At 38.8% G+C, this 23090-nt stretch overlaps 1 protein-coding gene across 1 annotated transcript in view; it reads right to left on the reverse strand.

The window, feature by feature from the left end:
• Positions 1-23090, reverse strand: part of LOC140227212 (pleckstrin homology domain-containing family H member 2-like) — a 110211-nt gene that overhangs the window by 64898 nt on the left and 22223 nt on the right. Inside the window, 1 exon segment of the mRNA XM_072307643.1 lies at positions 2990-3052. Coding sequence (XP_072163744.1) covers positions 2990-3052 — 63 coding nt within the window.

The raw sequence follows: 23090 nt of genomic DNA on the forward strand, positions 1-23090 counted from the left end.
GGTTTCAAATTGTGTCCTTCAAAATGTGGGTCTATAAAAACTTTCTCTCCTACGAAAATCTGTTACTACAAAGTGAAATATGACATCATGTACCGGTAATAAGCAAAAGTGCGCTAATATCATGCGTAATGCCCATCAATGAATGAAATATTTCAGTCCCACAATTTGATATAAACATGGTTAACCCATTAAAGACAAGTCCCCGAGTATACTCGGGCAGGTGTCTGTGGTAAATGCGTGTTGTAGCAAAATCAGCCCATCCTCAATGGATTAAGAAATATATTCATCAGGTTTTTAAATAAATGGGACCAAGAACTTATCCAGGAATCTTTACAACAGTAACAGTTTGGAGGGGGAATATTTGCCCCAGATATTATTCTTTTTCCAGAAGTTCTTGCTCACAGAATTGGCCTTTAAGAGAAAAGACTAAAATGATGAGAATTGTAATCGTATTGATGAAAACAATGCACTAGTCATGGTAAACTTTTGCCCGATCCCCAAATAATTCTGAACTGATATGATTTGATCAAAACATTTAATGCGCTGTTTAATAGATGGCAATCTTATTTCCTGGCACAATTCAGACAGAACAACTACTACAAAATACACACTGACCTACACCTATCACTCAGTTTTATTATCTTTTGATTCAAGGAGATAATTATCATTAGTCCGACAATATCTCTATCACTTTCACATCATCCTGAATTTTTCCAATCGAGTCGAAAACAAGAGAACTCCGAGGCAATATATTCAATCCCTGTCACACAACATCTTATCACCACCCTTACGTTAATGCCTCTGATGTAAAAAAAAAAAAAAAAAAAAAACGCCTCCAAAGTGTTTAATAGGAAGAACCTGTTTTCTGTGCAGAATTACTTGCTGCACGCGAGAATCAAATGGAATGGCAAGGCGTTCGGAGAGTCGGCCTGCACAGTCAGGCAAAGGAGAACGTGGGGTGATGTTTCTACCATGTAGTCGGCGAGGGCATGGACAGCATTTTTATTGCACCGCCAGCCATCTTTAAATTACGCTGGCAGAGAGTGGGGCTATCATTAGGGGGAAACTTTAGCGCTCTTGACTCCCTGAGCAGTCCTCTCTCACTTTTGCTTCTTACTCCCTCTCCTTCTCTTTCTCTCCCCTATCTGTAACGTCTATCTCTGGAGAGAAGCTTCTTCATATTTCTCCTAGAGCAGCAAGAATTTATTCTGTATTAAAAGCCTTGCTTGATTGTCTATCCAATAATAATCAAACTTGCTCTTGGAGTACAGCCTACATGCTGACTTTATTTCAAGTCTTTTCCACACCCTCCAAAGCAAAAGTAGTGATTCATTTCTTTTTTTTATGCAAGAATGATTATTATATTCTTCATGCACCTTCTCTCATTTCGGAAAAGTAACATACTCGCAATGCATGTCTGTATAGTAGCTGTTGTAGCTGTAAAATAATTCACATTGGTACATCTCTCAGTTAACTTGCATTAATACTGTTCGCTGTAGTAACATTCCAAAATTAGATAGGGCGCAAACATGCATTTAAAAATCAAACAAGGTTACAATAGTTACAAAAACATTACCTATGAGTATTCATTGCAATCACAAGAAGTTGGAAACAGCTTCTCCCTTTCCATCTCCTTTCCACAAACCATATTCAGCCTCTCATCTTCCCAAAACTGACTTTCCCCAAATCAAAGGAATGACTGGAAGGTAGGCTATACAAGGCTGACTTAGGGGATTCAATGCCAGAGGGGGATGCTTGTTACAGCTGACCTACAACAGTCGGAAGACAAGCTAGTGTACCAGATACCGGTGTAACCCATACTCAAGATGGCACAGAAAGAGATGGATAGGGAGAGAGGGAGCATCTTCCAGCATACAGTACGGGTGTACATCCCATCCTCATGTTTTCAATGCTGACATTTGTTGGGGGGGGGGGGGGGGATTGTAGCATAATATACTCAATATCTCCCGTATATTGCCTTGCATGTTTAAACATACACTCTGCATTTGTCACTGATGATCCTTGTATCTCTTTTCAGTTGGACCTTACCAAATTGGTTCCCTTTTCATCTCTACATAAAATAAACAGGGCAGATCCTCTAGCCTATCAATAATAAATTACTCATGCTAAAATGAAAATCACCTAGCCTGAAAATATGAACCCCAAATCTCATCAGCTAGCTCCTCCAGTGGTCTGCCACCTAAACAGCACCCGACTGCACCCATTGAATGCTGCACCATCTGAAACGGCTTAACAGTTTAGCAGATTCTCTCCTACTTAATGAAAAATTTGTGTACTACAGAAGAGTGTCTGGGGCAAAACTGTAACCGCACCAACTTTGGTGCCACCTGTCCGCCACCACGCACCTGACATCAGGGGCAGAAAGTGCAAAGTTGTCACGACAACTGACACGAAGGAGCCACTCGGTTGTCCCACCATCTTGTCGTCCTCGCAACGATTGGTTCAGTCTGACATATGTGTCAGCAACTTTGTGAGTCGCCGTCAAAATAATGACTTCACATTCAAAACAACTGCGAGTGACCTTTGTTATGTATTTGCTGCAGTCATACATTTTGTTTTTACACACAATCCCACACAGTTGTTTCACTTTCATTTCTTGATAATGTCCATAGCACACAAAGGCAATGCATTAATCAAGAGATTATAACATTTAATGATTGATTTATATCATAGCAAGAAGAACAGTTTAAAGCATTTTCTTTAACTTCTGGGAATGCATCAATCAAAATATTAACACATTTATAGACTAGACTGCAATGAAGAAAGCAGGAGGGCTGGAAGCATTTTCTTTTCATTTGTAAACTGGAAAGTTAAACTCTCTGTTTACTTTCAGAAGGTTATCTCCAAACTTTCTATTTGTACATTGGGAACTTCAACTGTCTGTATACTTTTAAAAGGTTATGTCAAAACTTTCAACCTGTGATATTTGTAGGGCCTACAATTAAAAAATAAAAATGTATGATCTTACCTCTTTTTCTGCTTGCTCAGCTCGCTTTGTTGATATCTGCACCTTCTCCTCCAGCTCTTGCATCTGAAAAGTACATTTGATACACATACATTAATCAACTCATTGAAAGTAGACCTGGTGCATCATTGATGTAAAGTACACATTAGGTTTCAGATTCCCTGTAGGGAATAGCAGTACTGTAAGTTAGTATGGCTAGATGATTTCAGTATGCCAAAAAGTCCAGTCAACATGTGCAGACAGGCCAACATCATAACCAACACTGCAGTATTCTAAGAGCAGAAAAGGCAGATATTTGTTGGAAACACAGTATTTTTTCTCTTTTCCTGCAATAGACTTGTGTAGTAATACAATCTTCTTTTTGGAGGAAAAAAACCCCAGTATTGTGCATTAAAGCATCAGTTGGCATCTCTGCTCATGTTTGAGGCACATGCAATAAGATGATAGAAGACAAATTAAATTATATTTGAGATCAGTTGAGATATATGTCATAAGAAAAATAGACTGTGTTTTACAATGTACATGTAAGGCATGATCAACACCTCCTTGGCCTACTGATATTGACTACTAGACATTCCATTGCTCTGTGTTCATATTCCACACAAAGCAATGAATTAGTGAGATACTTACGTGCACACATGCACAAAATATCAATGATATTGCTCATAAACCCAATGCTTTGGGGAACATGGTAGTCTGTGCATGAAATCTATGGGTGAGCATCATGTCTTGGAGGGGAAGGGGTTAATGGGAATATTCTCTACCATATTCCCTCCTGACCCCATCAAGAAAGATGTTTTGAACAGAAGATCTAAATCATCCTCTTCAAATGACATTTTGATGAGCCAACCACTCTGAAACAATAGCCTCTTCACTTCCTATGGTCACTGAAATTAGCAACTGCCTTTAACAAATCCCAAAACACATCAAATACATGTTGTCAAATACTTTCCCTTCTATAACTCACTACAACAGTAGTAACATTAGGTGCGGTCAGACTGGCAAAAGATCAAGAAGTTTAAGATCGCGAAGTTTAAGATCTCGAAGTTTTGCCAGTGTGACCGCAAACTTCCCACAAAACTTCTCGATCTGTTTGCGGGCAGTGCCTCCGAAGCGTAAGGCCATTGTCATGTACAGATGTGCATTGTTACGTCACAATCACTAGCCATCAGACGGCACACTCTTGCTTGCGTGCGTACCAATGGTCCAAACTTCGTGATCTTAAACTTCTTGATCTTTTGCCAGTCTGACCGCGCCTATTATGTTGCTTCATTTGTTGAAACCAATGAGAAATAATGTTCTCTAAATGTTATATTCTATGTATGTTTAGGGTTTGTGTTATGTATTCAACAATCAAAGAGAAATACCTGACCACATGAATGGCAAATAATTTGAACTATGCATTGAATGTCATGCTGTACGCGACTATTTCCAAGCCTTTTCTTGCTACCATGGATATCATTTGACAGATATCATAAATAGGTGTACTTCTTTAACCTGTAATCAGCACAGATAAAATACACTTGATATCACAGAGCTCAATACACAACCTTCAACTACTGGAAAAACAGTCAATGTCTTTCAAAATTCTGATGCAGCCAAACTCCTGCATGTTTGTCTTCAGCTTGTTGTGTTTGTAAAATAAGGTCATCATTTTTCACGATGCATTGAGCAGATTTGACAATATGATCTACAACGTGCTATCAGGTTATTTCGTTCACTCTCTCTCTCTCTCAACTCCTCCGCATATTATTTCCTTCCCCTTCTAGTCACACGCTGCAGGACGTCGAAATGAATATTGCATTCAGATCATCCAAGCACACCCATGGGAATCCCATGATCCCACATACTGCAATTTGTGTTGGTTCACGCAGTGGGGCACAGAAAGGGAAGCAGAAGAAATCTAATCCGTCTATCTCATTACAATGAAAAGAGTGAGGGAGAGAGACAGAGCCTGTAAGAGGAGAGTATGTTGGACTCCTCCCTGGCTAGTGAATATTACTGATACCATCACTGTGTGTTTGCAACCAGTCACACAATACCAGCAATATATGGCAGACTGTCTCAGGATATTGAGAAGTCCTAGAATAACCCTACATAAAAAGTCACATGACTGTGTGGTATAACTCTCGATTGCACTATGATGCCCTGGCTGTGATAGTATTGTATACCTGCAAATATGAAATATAGGCAAAGTAAATGCAATGAAATAAAGTTTTGCCAATGCTTTACAAAATAGCATACAGCTTTGATGATTCTAAACTTGTATCAATTTCAAGACCTGTGACCACATAAAATATCTGCATGCATTAGTCACTGCTTTTGATCTAGACATTGCAAAACTAAAGCTCCATGAGTATATGTGAATAGTATCATTTCCACTCTTTCATCTTTTGCTTTCAATTTAGTGGAGGGATTCATATGCTCCTAAGATATTAGAAAAAAAGCCTGACTGAATACTAGAAAGATGATACCCCAGAGAAATAAGCATATATGGGACAAGCTTCTATCAATCCAAATAGTCTGCTTTAAATAGCTGGTGCCTGTGATTTCCAAATGACAATGACTGTATACTACATATATTCAGCAAGTGATTTTTCATGGTTGGGATAACTAAATTTCCAAACAATTTTGTGAGTGGTTAAATTCATGATCGTGGAGTACGGTAATGAACGGAAAATTGAACACGTGCACATGGTATTTATATCGCATGTTGTTAAATTTGCAAATGGCACCTGATTCAAAAGATTGTAAGAATAAAAACCCTAAGAAATATATGTTGCATACAGTACATCCGTTTGCACAGTCCTACAGGACATTTAGTACGTAAAAAATAGATCCATAAGAGAGATATGGTTACAGAGAAGAGAAAGCAAGACAGCAAAACGTAGAAGAGTGGATGACTTTAATAGGAAAAAAAAAGGGTAAAAAATGAGCAAATTTAGAAGACAAAGATGGAGAGAAATCGGAGTTGAGAAATTAATCCTAAGAGAGTAAAGAAAGAAAGAGGGAATGAGTACATCCAGACTCTGAGTGGGTGGGATTGGGAGACGAGAGTGGGAAGCCTGCACGGACTTCAGGAACAGACATTCATCCCTACATCACCCCTGTTACGCTCCCCATCAGGCATCTTGGGGGTGAATGGGATTGATTTCTTGAAGGGGGCATTGTCTGCGAAACCGAAGTCCACCACGACATACGAACGTGAAATCTGAGACTATTTCCCATCTCAGGCAATTTTCTCTCCTTGCATGCTCTCACCAACCTCCCATCCCCCCCCCCCAACCCCTTCCCATCCATGCCTAATATCACCTGCCCCTCCCTATCCAAGCTCTATCCATTGTGTCTTGATGGGAATGATAAACAAAAAAAAAAATGTACAAACACAAACACACACACACACACACACACATTGATACTCAATATCTTTCTTTCACTCTCACTTCATGCATTTATGTACTGTATCTTTTTCAAAATCTGTTCCCCTTTTTCTCCATTTCTTCTCCTCAGACAGAATTACACACCTGATTAAAAATGTTATGCTGCCATGTAAACTATATGCAAATATTGACAAAGAATACGAAATAAAGACTTAATAATGTATAAAATGACTGCAATATCATGGTGATACTTGTCATATCTCATTTATGTTTGCATTACTGTACAAGACATGATCTATATAAACATTGTCACTTATGGGCAAGAATTATAATAAAACACATGTGTCATATGCAAACTATTGAACAGCTAAGGAAGGTAGGCACACATTCAAACTAGCCCACCTCATTTTATTCAGGAATATTGACAAATTGCACCTTGGTTAAGAGCAGTTTGAGAGAACACTAGATTTGTATGTCTTCAAAATAAGAAACACATACAAAGTTGAGATAAGAAATACATTCTCATCTACCTAAGATATAACAGCTATATTACTGATACTGTACTATCCGAAATTCACAGATGGAGAATGCATATCACATATAGTAGCAATGCAAATGACAAGGCCTGAAAGCACTCCTTTGTCTTACCCTGTTGGAATTACTAGACAATGATAAGATTATTTCATTCTCACGACATCTGCTGAGTCAGCAGGCTACCACAAAAAGTGATTATCACACCTATTGACATAGATACAGAGATGCAAAGGGGAAAGATTCCAGATGTAACCTGTTGTCTATCTGGATGATGACACAGAAATGGACCGTGTGTATGTGTGTGTGTGGGGGGGGGGGGAAGGGGTTGTGGGGAAAAGAAAAATGGATAACAGGATTGGAGGGGTAAGGAGATAATCAGTTTTCTATTGATTGAGAAAACTCATTCTTTTGTCTCCATGTCAAAGTAGACAGGAAAAGGGGGAAGACTATGCCTGGGGTGGGGGTGGTGGATGAGAGCGAGTGTGTGTGTGTGTGTGTGTGTGTGTGTGTGTGTGTGTGTGTGTGTGTTTACACATGTAGGTGCATGCGTCTGCATGTGAGTGTGTGTGTGTGTGTGTGTGTGTGTGTGTGTGAACATGGACCAATGGTCTACATGGCTGATGACTCACTGGGACTCGGCAATTACCAGGAATCTTTGATCACATGTCTAATCGTCTAACGTCATCCAAACATTTGCCACTCGTCCGCTGCGTTTTACAATACACCCCTCCTAGCCAGCCACCGAGCACTCTAATACAGCGGGGAGGCTTCTGTAGGTTTGTTCAGCTAGCCATCAAGCCATCAAGCCAGCCAGCCAGCCAGCCAGCCAGCCAGCTAGCAACCTCCTGAGTCATGATGGGAGCCATTATACCGGTGAGGAATATCGCATCATCACCTGCATCCGAGGAGTCATGGCAATATATCATCCAATGAAATTCATCAGTGGAGCAAGAAGAAAGAATGAAAGGACGGAAAGCAGAGAATTCTGTGTACTATTGTTGGGTAGTGGGAGGGGGGTGTCCGGCTCTCTTTTCTTTGAGCCATATCATTAGTCACAATCTGGCAAGTGGATGCACTCTACAAGATCCTGTGCACACATAGATGCACATTTATATAAAGCACTTGGAAAATAAGCACTCAAAGAGATGCTTTTGTTCACTACACATAAAACAATACTTCCTGCCCATGAAGGAGCGGCATCAAACATGTAACTTCATATGACTATTAATCCTTTCTGTGCCAGGACTTCGGACAGTTTGTACTACGCTGTGTACAGGGTTTTCTGTACCAAATGGCACTCAAAGCATGCAGAGGGTTAAACAGGCATTTAAAGGCATAATATACCATTTGCAGATGAAACAAAAACCTAGCATTAGCGCTTTCAAATAGTTCTCACATTGGAGTTAGGGGTAGAAACAACCACTGTAAAAATTTGAATCGGTAAAATCGATGTTAGGTATTGTTAAATATGCAAAATGTGAAAAATAGATAATCATAATAAAAATGTTTCTAGACTAAACCGTCTACAGTTACGGTTGATTGAGAAAAATACAGATATTTCCGTAATTTTAGGCTTTATCGCGAAAGTTTTATATGATAGGATGTTTTGTGGTACATCAGACCTACACATATGTATTAAATGTCATATCTTGAAAATTTTTTAAATCATTGTTCCCAAAGGTAAAGGGGACCTTTAAACATCTAGCAGAGATTTTTCCTCCCTCATTTGAATAATGTGCATGAAAGGTTTGCATCAATTCAATCAATGTTCTTGTCATCTGATTGTTTGATTTCTGGTTTTTTTTTCCTTCTTCACATGGAAATCTCTTTCTGCCAGTAATCAGAAACTGACTCAGAAATTCATACAATGCAGAAGACTTTTTCTCCTTTCTACCTCCTCCAGCGGTAGTGCAAGACAACACCTTTTTAGGAAAGACAATTTGTTTCCCAGCAACTTCACATTTTCGATGTCCGGGACATGTAAACATTCATAAATTGTTCGTTTCCCCCGTGAATCCCGCCTCAGATTGGAAGAAGCACTCAAGAGCTCATGCCTAGCTTCGTCATAGATTAAGAGATGATGTCAGTCCATTTCCATCCCACCCTACATTAAAAGAAAAAAAAATATGGTCTAGTCTTGCAGTAAGCCCATATCTCATCTTCGGCGAGAGTTAATGATTTGCCTTGACAAGTTCAAATACTGATAGCAAGCCATCTATCTTCCCTCAACTGCCACGAATCGAAAGGAAGAAGAAAAAAAAAAAGGATGAGGAAGAGAAAGATAGAGACAGAGAGGGAGACAGTGAGGCAGCCGTGTGCCACAGCCAACTCAACTCAGCAGTCACGTCAGGCCGCCGACTAAAAAAAAAAAAAAAAATCATTCTGAATGGATCATCACATCAAATTAGGACAGTCAAATGCGAACAGACACCATGTTCCCATCTATTAAGTGATGGAAACGATCATAATGATCATCTGTATTCTCTCTCTCCCCTCTCTATCTATCTCTCTATCTATCTCTCTTTCTATCGATTGTCTCTTGTCTCTTCTGTCAAACCCAACCCCTCCCCTCTCTCCTTCCCTTTAATTCATTAGCGAAGCCCCAGAATTCCCTTTGAGGAATATCCCATTACGCCCATGACGTGTGTTTCTCTCAACAGGGCTACAATCTCTTAGGTATGCTGCTATATAGTCTATTCCCATGCTCTTGTTTACATTTAATTGCACACTGAGGGCAGATTGAAAGAAGGGAAGGGAGTCAAATTGAGCAGTGAAACAATCAAACATTTTTGAAAGCAAACTCATGTATAATGGTGCCACGACAACAATCAATCCAACACACTCACAATTACCCCCCCCCAAAAAAAAAAGGGGGGGGGGCATCAGATCAACAAACTGCTCAAATTGCAAGAAAATAAATGCTTCCAATGGTGAAACACTATGTAATTAACGTTTCATGATCCAAGAATTTCCATTCACTGGGCCTTGATGAAAGAATAGTTTATTTGAAGTCTGCAGGCTGTATTAACTTTCTGCTGCAAAGGAAAAGGTGCATATCCTCATGCATGTACGGCATGTCACTTTTTTTCTTTTTTTTTTGCTATTGTTACAGATGATTTTTCAATGAAAGAAGGAGACTTTGATGTATAAACTTCTTTTTGTAAAACTTAGAATAAAGATATAATTAGACTTAGTATGAGAAGAGAAAGAGTCTGAGTGTGCTACTCATTTTTACAAAAGAAAGCAAAGGTACACACGTTTATGCTGAAACTACATGTAGCCAGGCTGCCATATCAAATTGATAAAATGATAGTACAGTCATTTATCACGTAAATCATCAATAAAACACTTATAGTCAACACGGTTTATATGACAAGTTATACTCAGAGTATGCATCAATGAGTGAAGCCATGTTACCTGGCTATCCCAAAATTTGAGTTGAAAAAGCAATGCACATTAATCATTAATTCAATTCAGTCTCCTCCTATTTCTTTCTTCTTTTTCTTCATTAATTTTTTTCCTTGGTTGCTGTTTTACTCCTCTTCTTTACTAATCTGAATAGCTGATGCATGCCAAATGATTTATAGCCTCATATGAATAGCAGAGCTGAAGAAAAGTAATTAATTAGCTATTTGTATGGTCCACAGGATGCCTGTGTTGGCATGCATCTTGAACCTGTGACCAGCTTACACTGTGATAGTTCAATCATACCTTTGTTTGTATTCATTTATTGCACTGAGACTCAGATAGTCCATTATGAGGTGTGTGAATAGTCTCTTCAATTCTTCATAAGCAGGGCCTATACCAGCATTTCTGTCATGAAACTTGGTTGCAAAAATAATGATAATGATATGACCACACAGCACAATCTTTCAGCTTTTAAGAAGTTTGCAAAAACATAAAAAGAATTAGATTATCAGCAGTAAATTGTCAATTGAACAGGAAAGAGAAAAATGATGTTTGATACACAGCCAAAGTGTTTAACCTTCATGCAGGACAACTAGTAACAGTTGAATGAATTAACACACACCAAAAACAATGTGTAGTTCACTTTGCAACATGCTGTAGAGAATTTGCAATTTTGAACATGATCATAATTATCACACTTGACAGCCCTTCACATACGATTTGCAGTTGCACATTTGAAAGATCAGAACCACGAGTTCCATGTCTAAATTGCATCTCTCCAAGTTAACATAATTTACAGTCTTTGAAAGTCTGCTAGATGAAGTTTGTATAACATAACTGATGCGTGTGGCTTGGCGCAATGCGTTCAAAGGTGGGAGTGCAGCCACTACATTTTCACAATGCACTAGGATAGATACTGGGATACTGCAGCCATTGCTCATGGAGATGGGGGAGAAAGACGAGAATTCGGAGTGACGCGGGCTCCAAGTCTCGCGGCAGAGGAATCGGAACCCGGAGAACATTCTGGCTGAGCGACACTTTGGTCGCGGCAGCCGGAGGGCTTTTGATCTGTCTTGGATGCACGCTGGAAGGAGAAATTGAAGCGGCTCCGATCGGCTGAGCTCCCCTGACCCCTGAATTACGAGCTCATTAGGGGCGCAGGCATCTAGGCAAGATGTCAACAGATTCTGCAGCTTGGCCAAATCCAGTGTTCCGTGCCATCGATCAGCTTTCTTTCCGCCACCATCCCTTTCACTCTTCCGTCCTTCCTTTTTCATTCCTTCTCTGTCTGTCTGCATTTTGTTGGTTGTCTTTCCATCAGTCCACTTTTTGTTTTCTACCAATACCATCTCACTTTCTTTCTCTTATATATATATATATATATATATATCTTGCTCCCATCAAAACAGGCACATATGCACCCATTTTTGGCAAAGATCAAACAATTGGTTTCATATAAAATTTGTATACTTCATGATTCAAAATGAATAGATTTAAAGATGAAAGCTTTAAATCATATTCTTTTTTAGATGAGAGGATCATACGCTCTGTAAGCTGCTGATGTTTTCAAGTTTGTTGCTTTGTTCTGTTTTGTTTTTAAGAAGCAAACAATATGATATTTTCAGGAGAGCTGCAGTGTTCAGGATACAGTGCATTGATTCCGTTTAAAGAACTATTACGATGATGTTAAATCTGCGGCCATTACCTTTATGGCAAGCCTTCCATTGTCCCACTGCAGTCTAGCTCTCTTTAACTTGTTTTGCTTCTAAACTGCCACAACTTATATCTTGTCTCCTGATTATTATCTTACCTTTAATAGTTGAATTAACCCCCCCCCCCAAACTTCTGTCTACATTTGCCAGTTGATGTGATTTGTACAACTCATGTACCGCTTTCATGCACATATGACTTTGTTTCCCCACCTATAATATTCATCCACAGATCTCTTCATTCAGACAATGGATATCTAAATATCCAGAATCGATGATGCAAAAACGACCCCCCAAAGACCCGCCTCATCATACAATGTAAGTACTGTATGTGGGTATATACACTAATGAAGACACATGCTTGCATATTGGCCCGAATTCACGAAGGTGGTACAAATGAAACCATGGCTTAAACCATGGACAAAAAACATGGAGCGCCAAGTGTCGCACGGAATATTTCGTTACGAAATTGATCATTTCGTCGACAAAATGATCGTTTCGTTAACGAAATTATCATTTCGTGGACGAAATGTTCATCTAGTTACAAAATGTTGTCATTTCTTAACAAAATAATCATTTCATCGACGAAATGACTGATTTCGTGACGAAATATTCCATGCGACACTTGGCGCTCCATGGTTTTTGTCCATGTTTTAGACCATGGTTTCATTTGTACCACCTTCTTGAATTTGGGCCACTATGTCTACAGAATGATAGTAAAAGGCAGCTCTCCCTACTCAAACACACACACACACACACACACACACACACTGTAATTGTCTGAGAGAGATGCATGCTTTTCTTACTTAATTGTCACTATAACCATCAGCAGCCTGTTTCTTTGCAATCTCAATGCCATGTCAATGGAATTTTTCAGATGATGGCGATCAAAAGGTTAATTGTCTTGTCACACTAGTAACACACTGTGTCGACTTGCTACCGGCAATTTTGGCAACCTCAATTTCCTCCCTGCATGTGAACAACTTCCGCGAAGGCGGATTCCAAAAACGAAAGATGCGCAGCTGTTGATTCAAGAAAGAAAGGTTTACTGGAGAATATTAGTGTGTGTGTTTTTTCCCCCTTCTTCCTCCCATCTTTCGATTGATCTCAATTTCATCTGCACTTGCGGCCCATAGAGAAGCTGCAGTGTATGGGGTTGAGAATGTTATGCATGGAGGGTGCATAAATGCATGGTGCAGTCCTCCCTCATGCGTCTATTTGCCTTCAGCTGTTTTTACCAGCATCATTCATCCCCTGCGTGCCGAATGTACAGTCACTTCACATTGGAAACTGAGAGCATCACGGTGAAACGGCCATACATACACACACACACACACACACACACACACATACCAGTTTAGATCTGTGCTTAAAGGCATAATTTACCATTTGCAGATGAAAGCATTAGTGCTATAAAATAGTTCTAAAATGTGAGTTAGGGATAGAAACAACCGCTGTCAAAATTTGAATCCGTATAATCGATGTTAAGTGTTGTTAAATACACAAAATGTGAACAATAGTTATAATAAAAAATTTTCCAGACTAAACCGTATACAGTTACGGTTTATTGAGAAAAACCCTGATATCTCCTTATATTTTAGGTTTTATTGCAAATATTTCATATGGTAGGATGTTTTATGATACAACAGACCTACACATATGCATCAAATATGATATCTTGAAAATTTTTGAAATCACTGCTCCCAAAGGTAATCTGGACCTTTAAGACAGAAAGTAATATAACTGGTTCCTATTTTGTGTGAGTTAAACAATAATCTAAAGTAAAGGGAATGACAGTGTAGAAGATTTACTACTCATGCTGCAATATGTTTACCTAAAAACAGCAGTTTTCTTTTTCAGTCCACAGAAACTGCTCACATGCCTTCTCCATCTTGACACTACACACTGTGTAATATTATTACAAGGTTCAATAATTATACCCTTACACGAATACTACATATCTTAAAGGGTGTGTACAGTTCTGGTTGAGGTGAGGATTTAGCTTTTAACGTTTTGCGAGATATTCAGAAACCACTCTATGAGATGTCAAAGAGCATGCAGATTTAAGGGGTATCAAAAGTTTATTCGATGAAAATCGGTATTGAAATGGCTGAGATATCCAAAAACAAGGTGAAACAAAGAGATCCTAATAAAGTTGTGGCATGTCGCCTTTTATTATTAGCACTTTTTTTGGATATCTCAGCCATTTGAAAACCAATTTTCATCAAATGAACGTTGAATCCTTCTTAAAATTACATGCTCTTTCATATTTCATAAGAGGCTTTTCATTATCTCACTTAGGAATGTTCAAAACATGAATCCCCACCTCAACCAGTACTGTACAGTCCCTTTAAAAGTGCATAATTTTATTATATAAGAATCATCACATGTTCCAATATGCACTTACATCCCACTGATAACACGATATCATGAAATTCTGTCTACCATCCCTGTTATTTATTTGGTCAGACACATTCATGTGAAAAGCATTGAGAAATGAGATATCTCGGCAGGAAATTAAACCTTTTTTTGAGGGAGGGGGAGGGAGATATAAGGAGGATGGAAGAGAGGAAAAAAAATGTCTCAACATGTCATGGAAAATGCAATTTATGTTTTACACCCACCCCATCCCGATTGTACACAATAAGTGACGCACAGACTCTATTCAAATGCCACCAAACATACTATGACGAGCACATAGCATGAGTTAATTAGTGCAGTGCAGCAGCGACTGCAAACAATACTTTTGTGTCGTCCCTGTCTACAGACCTTCATTAGTTGCCCACTTTCTACGTCAGGAAATTGTGGGCAAGGCCAAGACACATTAAACCAACAGGGAGAGATATTTTGGGCCACGGAGAAAATCTGCCCGGTGGATTGCGTCATGACACACTCTGCTATGATTACCAGTGTCTCCACAAGCGCATCGTCATCGTCATCGTAGACATTACCACCATCATCATCATCATCATCATCAACATCATCATCATCATCATCCCAGTCTCGATCTTTATGCTCTGCCATCTCCGACCTGCCTTGGCCGGCTATAAAAAATGAAATGAGTCAACAGTCGGCTGCATTACTCATACATTAGATGCGCAGCGACGTCAGGAAACGCCGGGAATCGACCATAATAGCTTCGGAGGGGTTGGCTATAGTGTGGCCCCGGATGCGCCAGTATTGATCAGCAATAATCAAATAGTGACGACATCTGAAATATTAATGGTTGCAGCACTGCGCAATTAGGGTGATTTGGAATTAACAGGTGCATTGATTATACGCAGCAATCAGCTCTTTGTAACTCCATCACACATTCAATCATAATTGCAAGAAGAAAACTTTAAAACCTCCAAAATTTAGAAACATTCTCTGCTGTTGTGTGGCTATTATTTCACAAGTGTTTTGGTGACTGATCAGTAAACAGCTCTGCAAAATGCAGAATTCCATTGACAAAACAGACATTTAAATTTCACATCTGTGAAACCAGCATATATGACTATTATATCCAGATCTGAAATCCGTCTAGCATCATTTATATAAATCCTTCTAGCAGAGGCAGCGAGTATACTAGAGAAAAGAAAAATCATATTCCTGCACTGGAATGGATTTTTAATCAAAAACTCGGTCATGTGCCAACTTTCAATGTATTTGACTGTCACTGCCTAAATGGGTCAAGGCATAGTATTTGACCCCTGGCACTGAATATATAATTGATCTGACAAGATTAAAGTCATTGTTAATTTGTTTTGCTTCATCCTTTCTCTGTTTTGTTTGGTAAATATTGTTGATTTCTTCTATTTTGTTAAAACTGTTGAAGCGCTTTGAGTCTGTATAGAAAAAGCACTGTAAAAATGTTAGTTATTATTATTATTCATTAATCATTTGCTGCAGCTGGTGTGTAAATTGTGTTATACTAAAGTCACTCATACATGGCACAGCATCATTCACCTATCTACTTGTCAATAATGTCAGAATACCATAAAAAACTGTCTGGTAAGTACTGTAAGAGTTGCCAATTTGCAGATGGTCATAGTTATCCCTCTTCAGGTCTTCGTTATGCCAGGAAAAATAAAATCAATGTGGATTTACCTGTGCATGATATAAATAAATAATCAACAAACACAAGACTGTTTTGAGGAGAATAGAGTCAATCACCCAGAACTTTTTTTTGTTCAGAAATATGTAATTTGTTGCCGCAATGAAAGATACACAAAGGTGAATGATGAGAACTACAACCTATTTTTACAGGCCTAGCTATAATGATTGATCTCTCAATTTTTAAAGAGTAATTCAGTTTGTGTGTTACTGCACAAATCACAAACTGCCCTATAGCATTTATATTGCTCTCTTTATGTCTGAGGTTATCTGTGTTGCTGTACTCTGGAAAATATTGACCATGAATATCACATCACATTTCTTTATTTCTAGTTAAATTTCAACTATTACTTCAACTCCCCCCCCCCCCCCAGCCCACTGCCAAACCCTGCCAGTATACCCTTCTGAATGCATGTTATTGTAAGATCTACCACATGCCCTGGTGTATATTGGCATATATTGATTTTATTAAATATTAATGACCGCTTGTCACATTCCGACAGAGCGTTGTCATTGACACCATCAGAGTGACACGCAGGTGACATGCACTTTTCCACATTTCAGTGGAAGTCCACTTGCCTTGTCCAGTGACTGCACTCTTGCAGCATCATGAAATTGCCCTGCCACAACAAACCAGATTTTTTTTTTTTCTCATCGCCAGTAACCTACTTTCTTCTCGTGGTCCTCAAAGGATACAACCATGCTCACTTCCACATAAAAGTCTGACAGATATTCCCAAAGATTCGCATCATTAAGACTATTGATTCTTGTCATCAAATATTAATGGCAGCTGTCCAAAAGTGACACAGCGTAATGGACATTAATCACTAGCACATGCAGATGAGCGTGTCTGGGATATAATTCATGCCAACATGTTTTTGTTTCAGGGAAGGTCTACACATCTCAAATTTGATAGGTACTGTTCTGCCTATTTTCCCAAGAGATTGAACTTATTTCTTTATCAGGGTATTGCAGGCTTATTCTCCTGGAAAAAAAGAAAAAAAAAACTGATGCAGATGACTCTATGCCAAAGTTACTGCATTATGAGCTACATAGCATCGCAAGTGCAAAAAGCTGAGCACGGGAAAAAGAAAACTGCTCTGTATTTCAGAGGATAAAACACTACAAAAATAACCCTCACAATGCATATCAATATTACAATCTTTTATTTCTTCCACATACATGTTTCTATTCACTTCTTCATCATAGTTCCAATTTCTTTCCCTTTCCTTTTCATAAACTCTGCTATAGAAACCTAGTGTAATTGCACACTAATGCCATATCTTCCTGAACGTCATCTCCACTGAACAACACCCGCTTCAAACTGTTTGTTGCAATCTTGACAGACATTGATTTTAATAGCCCTGTGCTCCATGGCCTTTAATTAAAGCCATGCCTTTTAGATGTGTGCAACAATACTGCATGCTATTGCAAAGAGTCTACTTCACACCTACACAGTACACATGCTATCATTTGTTTACCATTACAACATGGCAGAGCTTCCTTCACAACTTGTTCCATTTAATGGCAAGATTAGAGCACACACACTGTAAAAACAAAACAAAACAAACCAAAACAAGTCTATCCTATCTGATAGCTATCAGGAAGTCCAGGTGAATGGAATCAAAATATTGACAAAGATTAAAGGCACACAGCTCAGCAGAAGGAAAGAGAGGAGTTGAGAAGTTAATACTGAAATAAACTCAACTGGAAAGGGAAGCGGGGAGGGGAGAGGGCATTCACACTTTATTTGCTTGGAAACAAACTTGAAAGCATAACATGCTCATCAAGTATATATGTTTTGTAATTTTGATGCACACTTGAATCCCATCCCTCCCATTGGATGATTATCAAACTGCTGATCTTGAGCTAAAAAAAAGAAAGAAGCTGATTCTTGTAGAAGATACATGAAACACAAGGCTCCCTTTCAAATTGATACGAAATATAGACTGTGCTATTTACAGCAATTTTTCTTCATCTTGTCTGCTCCCCCCAAAGAAACAAAAACAAAAACAAAAAAACATCACACTGACACTCAAACAACATATAAAACTCAATTTTGAATTTACTGACCCTCTTGCACGGTAGAGGTGTGAAGTGCAAGTGACAGGAAATGAGAAAATTGTGTGCAGAAGTTATTGTTGTTTTGGAAAAACATCTGGTAATACAAACAATGAAAGACCTTGGCTGATGGTCTGAAGGTTGTTGTAGCCCCAAGTCAGCAGGTTTGATCATTTTGCTCATTAACTTAAAGACTGGACCAGGTACTGATTTGACAGATCAAAACAATATTTTTGACCACTCTCAGGATGTAAACAACAGACAGAAAATGAGTATGACCAGCGACCAAAATTGGACATCCCCAAGGAATGCGTCATTGTTGGTCTTTTTCGGGGGGGGGGGGGGGGAAGGCAGGTTAGGTAAGACATGGAGAGTTAATACAACTGTGTTTTTAATTGTCTAAAGGTAAGTACAAATGCAGTCAAACACATGGATGACACACAATATGCATAGTGTAATATACAAATTATTTCTTCTGTTTTTATCTGCTGATTAGGATACACTTTCAGCTAGGAAGCAGCAGCTGAACTGAAATAGCTTGTGCTACAATTTAAGTGTGACTGTTCATTGTGCCCTTCATTCTTACATCAAATTGACATATATATCTCTGGTTTACCTCTACAAGCAATACGTATGCACTGACAGGTAGGCTGTGATTTTCTGGATTGTGATGACCACATTAAACCTTGCCACATTTACAAGTAGACAAAGAAGAACAAAAAAATACAAACTTTCCTAAATATCATGACATAGGAATGTTTCCATGAAGGGTATGATAAGATTCATGGCAACAAATATGTATATATTTTTTGTTAGAATTGGCCAGATGTATAAAAGCTGTGGATGAAAACGCTATCATATGGCCCATACTCACTGGAAAAAAAAAATATGTACTCAGTTTAGTGAATTTTGCAATAATTGATTGTTTCTATTGACGCTGCAACAAATATCAGCAATGTCACCACAGAAAGAAAATTTAAGAAATAATTTGTGTTTTTTTTTTTGCAACAGTAATACACACGAGTGAATGGCTTGGCAGTCTGCGTATGGTCACATACACTTTTATAGATGTGCTAGGCAAGCTTGCCTACAAATGTAGTTCCTCCTTGGTTGTATTAACAGTACTGTGGGTACCCTGGCTGGTCAGATGCATTTCATAAGTGTGAGTGCAGGTCCCAGCAATCCAAACAGCAAGTGAAAGTCGACTGACACAAATAGCACATTTTCTGCAGTGTTGGTTCTCACTGCATATTGCAATGCAGGATATTTTACATTCAGTTGGGGAAATGACTGCGGTATTTGTGTGCAATATTTCAGGAAGAGCTTCTGATGGATTTTGAAAGCATTGCATTGGTGCCACTCATCGCAATGCTGGAAGTTTTCTATAACGTTGCAATATTTCACTGTCAGTGTAATTTGCGCAAGTATGATATCGTGGTGTGTGAGAGCGGTGTCATATCAGGGTAGGGATAGGGGATGCGATGGGAATGCACTGCCAAAGGAGACAGAGGGGGACGCATACTTTGCGTGAGGACCAGATTAACTTCAGCCCTGGCTAGGCTTATCACTTTCACACACTCGAGGCGCGGATTCTGACAAAGGTGGGGCGCGCACGGCAGAGCCGAGACCTGAAGAGACTTCCTTGTCACCTGCGGTATTCGGAGCTATTTCGGGCAACAGTCTGCAATGTAGATTAACCTCTGGAGATGTACGCTATGCCTTTGGAGCAATTCATACAATCATGTCACTGTTTTCTACAAGTGTATGTCGCCACAAATCAAATTCAAATTTATTTTTCATGATTGGCTACACTGCACACTTTACTTGTATGTACATGTTAAAATCTTGGTTGATGGTTGCAACATTAGTTTCCAGTGCAACATGTTCACATTATTTTTTTTTCTGTTATACAGTTTAGAGATCTGGTGGCATGGGGATACCATAGAGTGGAATGGCTAGCCTGGCTTGAATATATTGAGAATCCCTGTAAAAAATTGTGAAGTGCTTTATTACTGCTGCCTATGTAAGTACACACACAGAATCTTGACTGTGGAGTCAACCATTACGAATGAGTGGACACCTCGATGCACATGTTCACTGATGGACATTATTCACAGACTTTTTCAAATGTACCTTGGTGGGCAGTGAATGAAGATTGATGATCTCCCCACGCTAATGGATCTTTTAAAATGAAAAATATTGTATGACAAGGAGAATCATATGTTATCTCCTAAAGATATCATTTGGTGACATTTCAAGTCAAATTTTAGTACCAAGATATCATCTTTCTGTCCGTACATATAATGTGATATCACTCTGAATTCAAAAAGTCAATTTTCTTTTCCCTGCACTGTCAAACTCATAATTTGCAGATCATTCACACAGTAATTCATCCACTGCAAAACAATAGTTCTGCCTGAAAGGAAGACTATACAGGTCTCAAGTTACAATGTACTTACAGTACTCTGTATTTTCTGCAGTAAACATGTATTTTCTGTAGTTTTCACACATTTTTAACTGGAAGAGGAAGTACTTCCATCAACAGCATCACTCAGTTCTGCATGGCGCTCCCTCCGCCGAAACAGACCACTGATTTTGTGTTGGTAAACCCATGTGTGTGTCGATGTGAGCCACTGGAACCTAATTGGGCGTATGGCAAGAAAATCACTGGTGCTAGGCTGCTTGAGCCCAATAGCTGCATCCTCCCAGTGATGCTGACGACAAGAGGTTTTACTGTCGGGGTTCATTACTGCCACACAAGAGGATAAGCTTCGGTTCTCGTAATCATCGTCAACAGTAGATTTTTCCCCGTTCTCTCATCGCAATGAGCCGGAAATCAATAGGCCTAGCGATCGATCGCCGATATGAAGTCTTGATTGGAAGCTCTAATATTCGCAGGATGTGATGCGAGCTGTTTCACTGCAAATATCAGATTGCGGCAGAAACCACTGCCTGATTGTTATCTGGACAGCAGAGCGATTCCAATTTCTGAGCAGATAGCTGCAATTGCGACTTCACAACAGCACACAGCACCAAAATACCTGTAGTAATAACTGTAATAATGATAATACACACTGAATGTGATGGAAGCCATGCTCTCATAATGGAAATAGCAGACTACAGTGGATGTACATGTACCTTGCCTGATTTATGCCTTGAATGGTTCTAAATATCTACGCAGATAGCTACATATTTTTCTCAATCTCAACTTATAGCAAACAAAGAGATGACAATAAGGCTCTAACATCCAGAGCTTTAGAAGTAAAAAGAATTCTTTTCCACAATACCATACATGAATTAATCATTTAGAATACATTTCGCTGATATTCCCCCCCCCCCCCCCAATTTCAGTAGATGATGCCCTTAGTTTATATCATGGAGTGAAAAAACAAACAAACTTGGTTTTGATAGAATATTTACATATTATTATTCCATGCCTGAAGAGTATAGTGCAAACAATATTAACATGGGAAACACACACACACACACACACACACATTGTACATATCTGTCAGTATTCCAATGATGTCTATGGCACCCTTGTGGGGTAAAGGCTTAAATACAAACACGATTTGATACGTGAGGGAAGATAACACTATGTCCACAATGTGACATATACCGTAGCATGCTTCATCAGAACCACTCTGACGCTGCTGACCAAGCTCTTACTGTTACCTCATTCTGTGATATATTCAACTCCATCTACTTCTTTCTATCCCTGTGTAAGTATGTATATACCTCTATCTATCTATCTATTTATCTATCTATTTATCTATCTATATATATATTTATCTATCTATCTATATATTTATCTATCTATTTATCTATCTATCTATATATTTATCTATCTATCTATATATTTATCTATCTATCTACAGTGTATCTATCTATCTACCTATGGCTGCGTTTATCATCTTTCCTGTTTGAAATGGCTTTTAAAAGCCGTTACCAAAGCCCTTTAGAAACGGCTTCCAAAATAGTTGCGTTTATCAACTCATCGCGAACACGAAAACTGGCCTTGTCTCTTCGCAGTTGCATCGCGCAATTTGACCCGAGTAGAAGGGGTCATATACTGTAATCGCAGTACAAAGCAGTTTCAAAACAGCTTTGCATTTATCTTGCTTCAAAGGGCTTCTAGAAACAGGTTTCCGAAACAGGTTTCCAGAAACCTGTTTCTGAAAGTACAAATTTGCGGCTTTCAAAGGCTTTCTGAACCCCATAATCAAAACAGCTTTGCATTTATCATCTCATAAAAATTCCCTGAAAGCCGTTTGGAAAAACCTGTTTCTGCCGAGAAAAAGAGTTGATAAACGCACCCTATCTATCTATCTATACATACATACATACAATATCATACAATGTACATACATCAATGTACATGAGAGAAAGAGTAGAGGGGGAGGAGACAGTAGGGTGAATGAAACTCTGAGTGGAAGTTTCATTCACCCTTGTTCACACTCGTTCAAAAGCTCGCGGCAGAAAACCAGTTTGATGCTTCTACATTTATTCAAACTAATGTGATATCTACAGTATTTTGATGCACTAATTCTTTTCAATCTTCATAAGATCATCCTGACGTGATAAATGATAGGTGTATTACTGTTTATGGAAAGGTATTACCGATATATTCTCTTTTTTTTTATGCTACTTTTTAATGCACTGATAATAGAGTTTAGACTAACATAGTTGAAAACTTCTTCTTTTTTGTGTTTCCCAATGTGCTAAATTCTCTCTTTCCAGACAATATGCACATTTTTTTTTTCTGCAAGGATTCGTGGTAGAAAAATTATCATAAAAAGTACAAACTCCTGCCAATCTCCAAATTTCATTCCCATTGTATTGCTGTATCACATCATTCCTGTGTGAGGCATAAGATGCTACCCAATCTCATGCAATCTTTTCCAAGCATGTGACTCT

This window comes from Diadema setosum, chromosome 1, assembly GCF_964275005.1.
Source record: "Diadema setosum chromosome 1, eeDiaSeto1, whole genome shotgun sequence".
In the NCBI taxonomy this organism is placed as follows: Eukaryota; Metazoa; Echinodermata; class Echinoidea; order Diadematoida; family Diadematidae; genus Diadema; species Diadema setosum.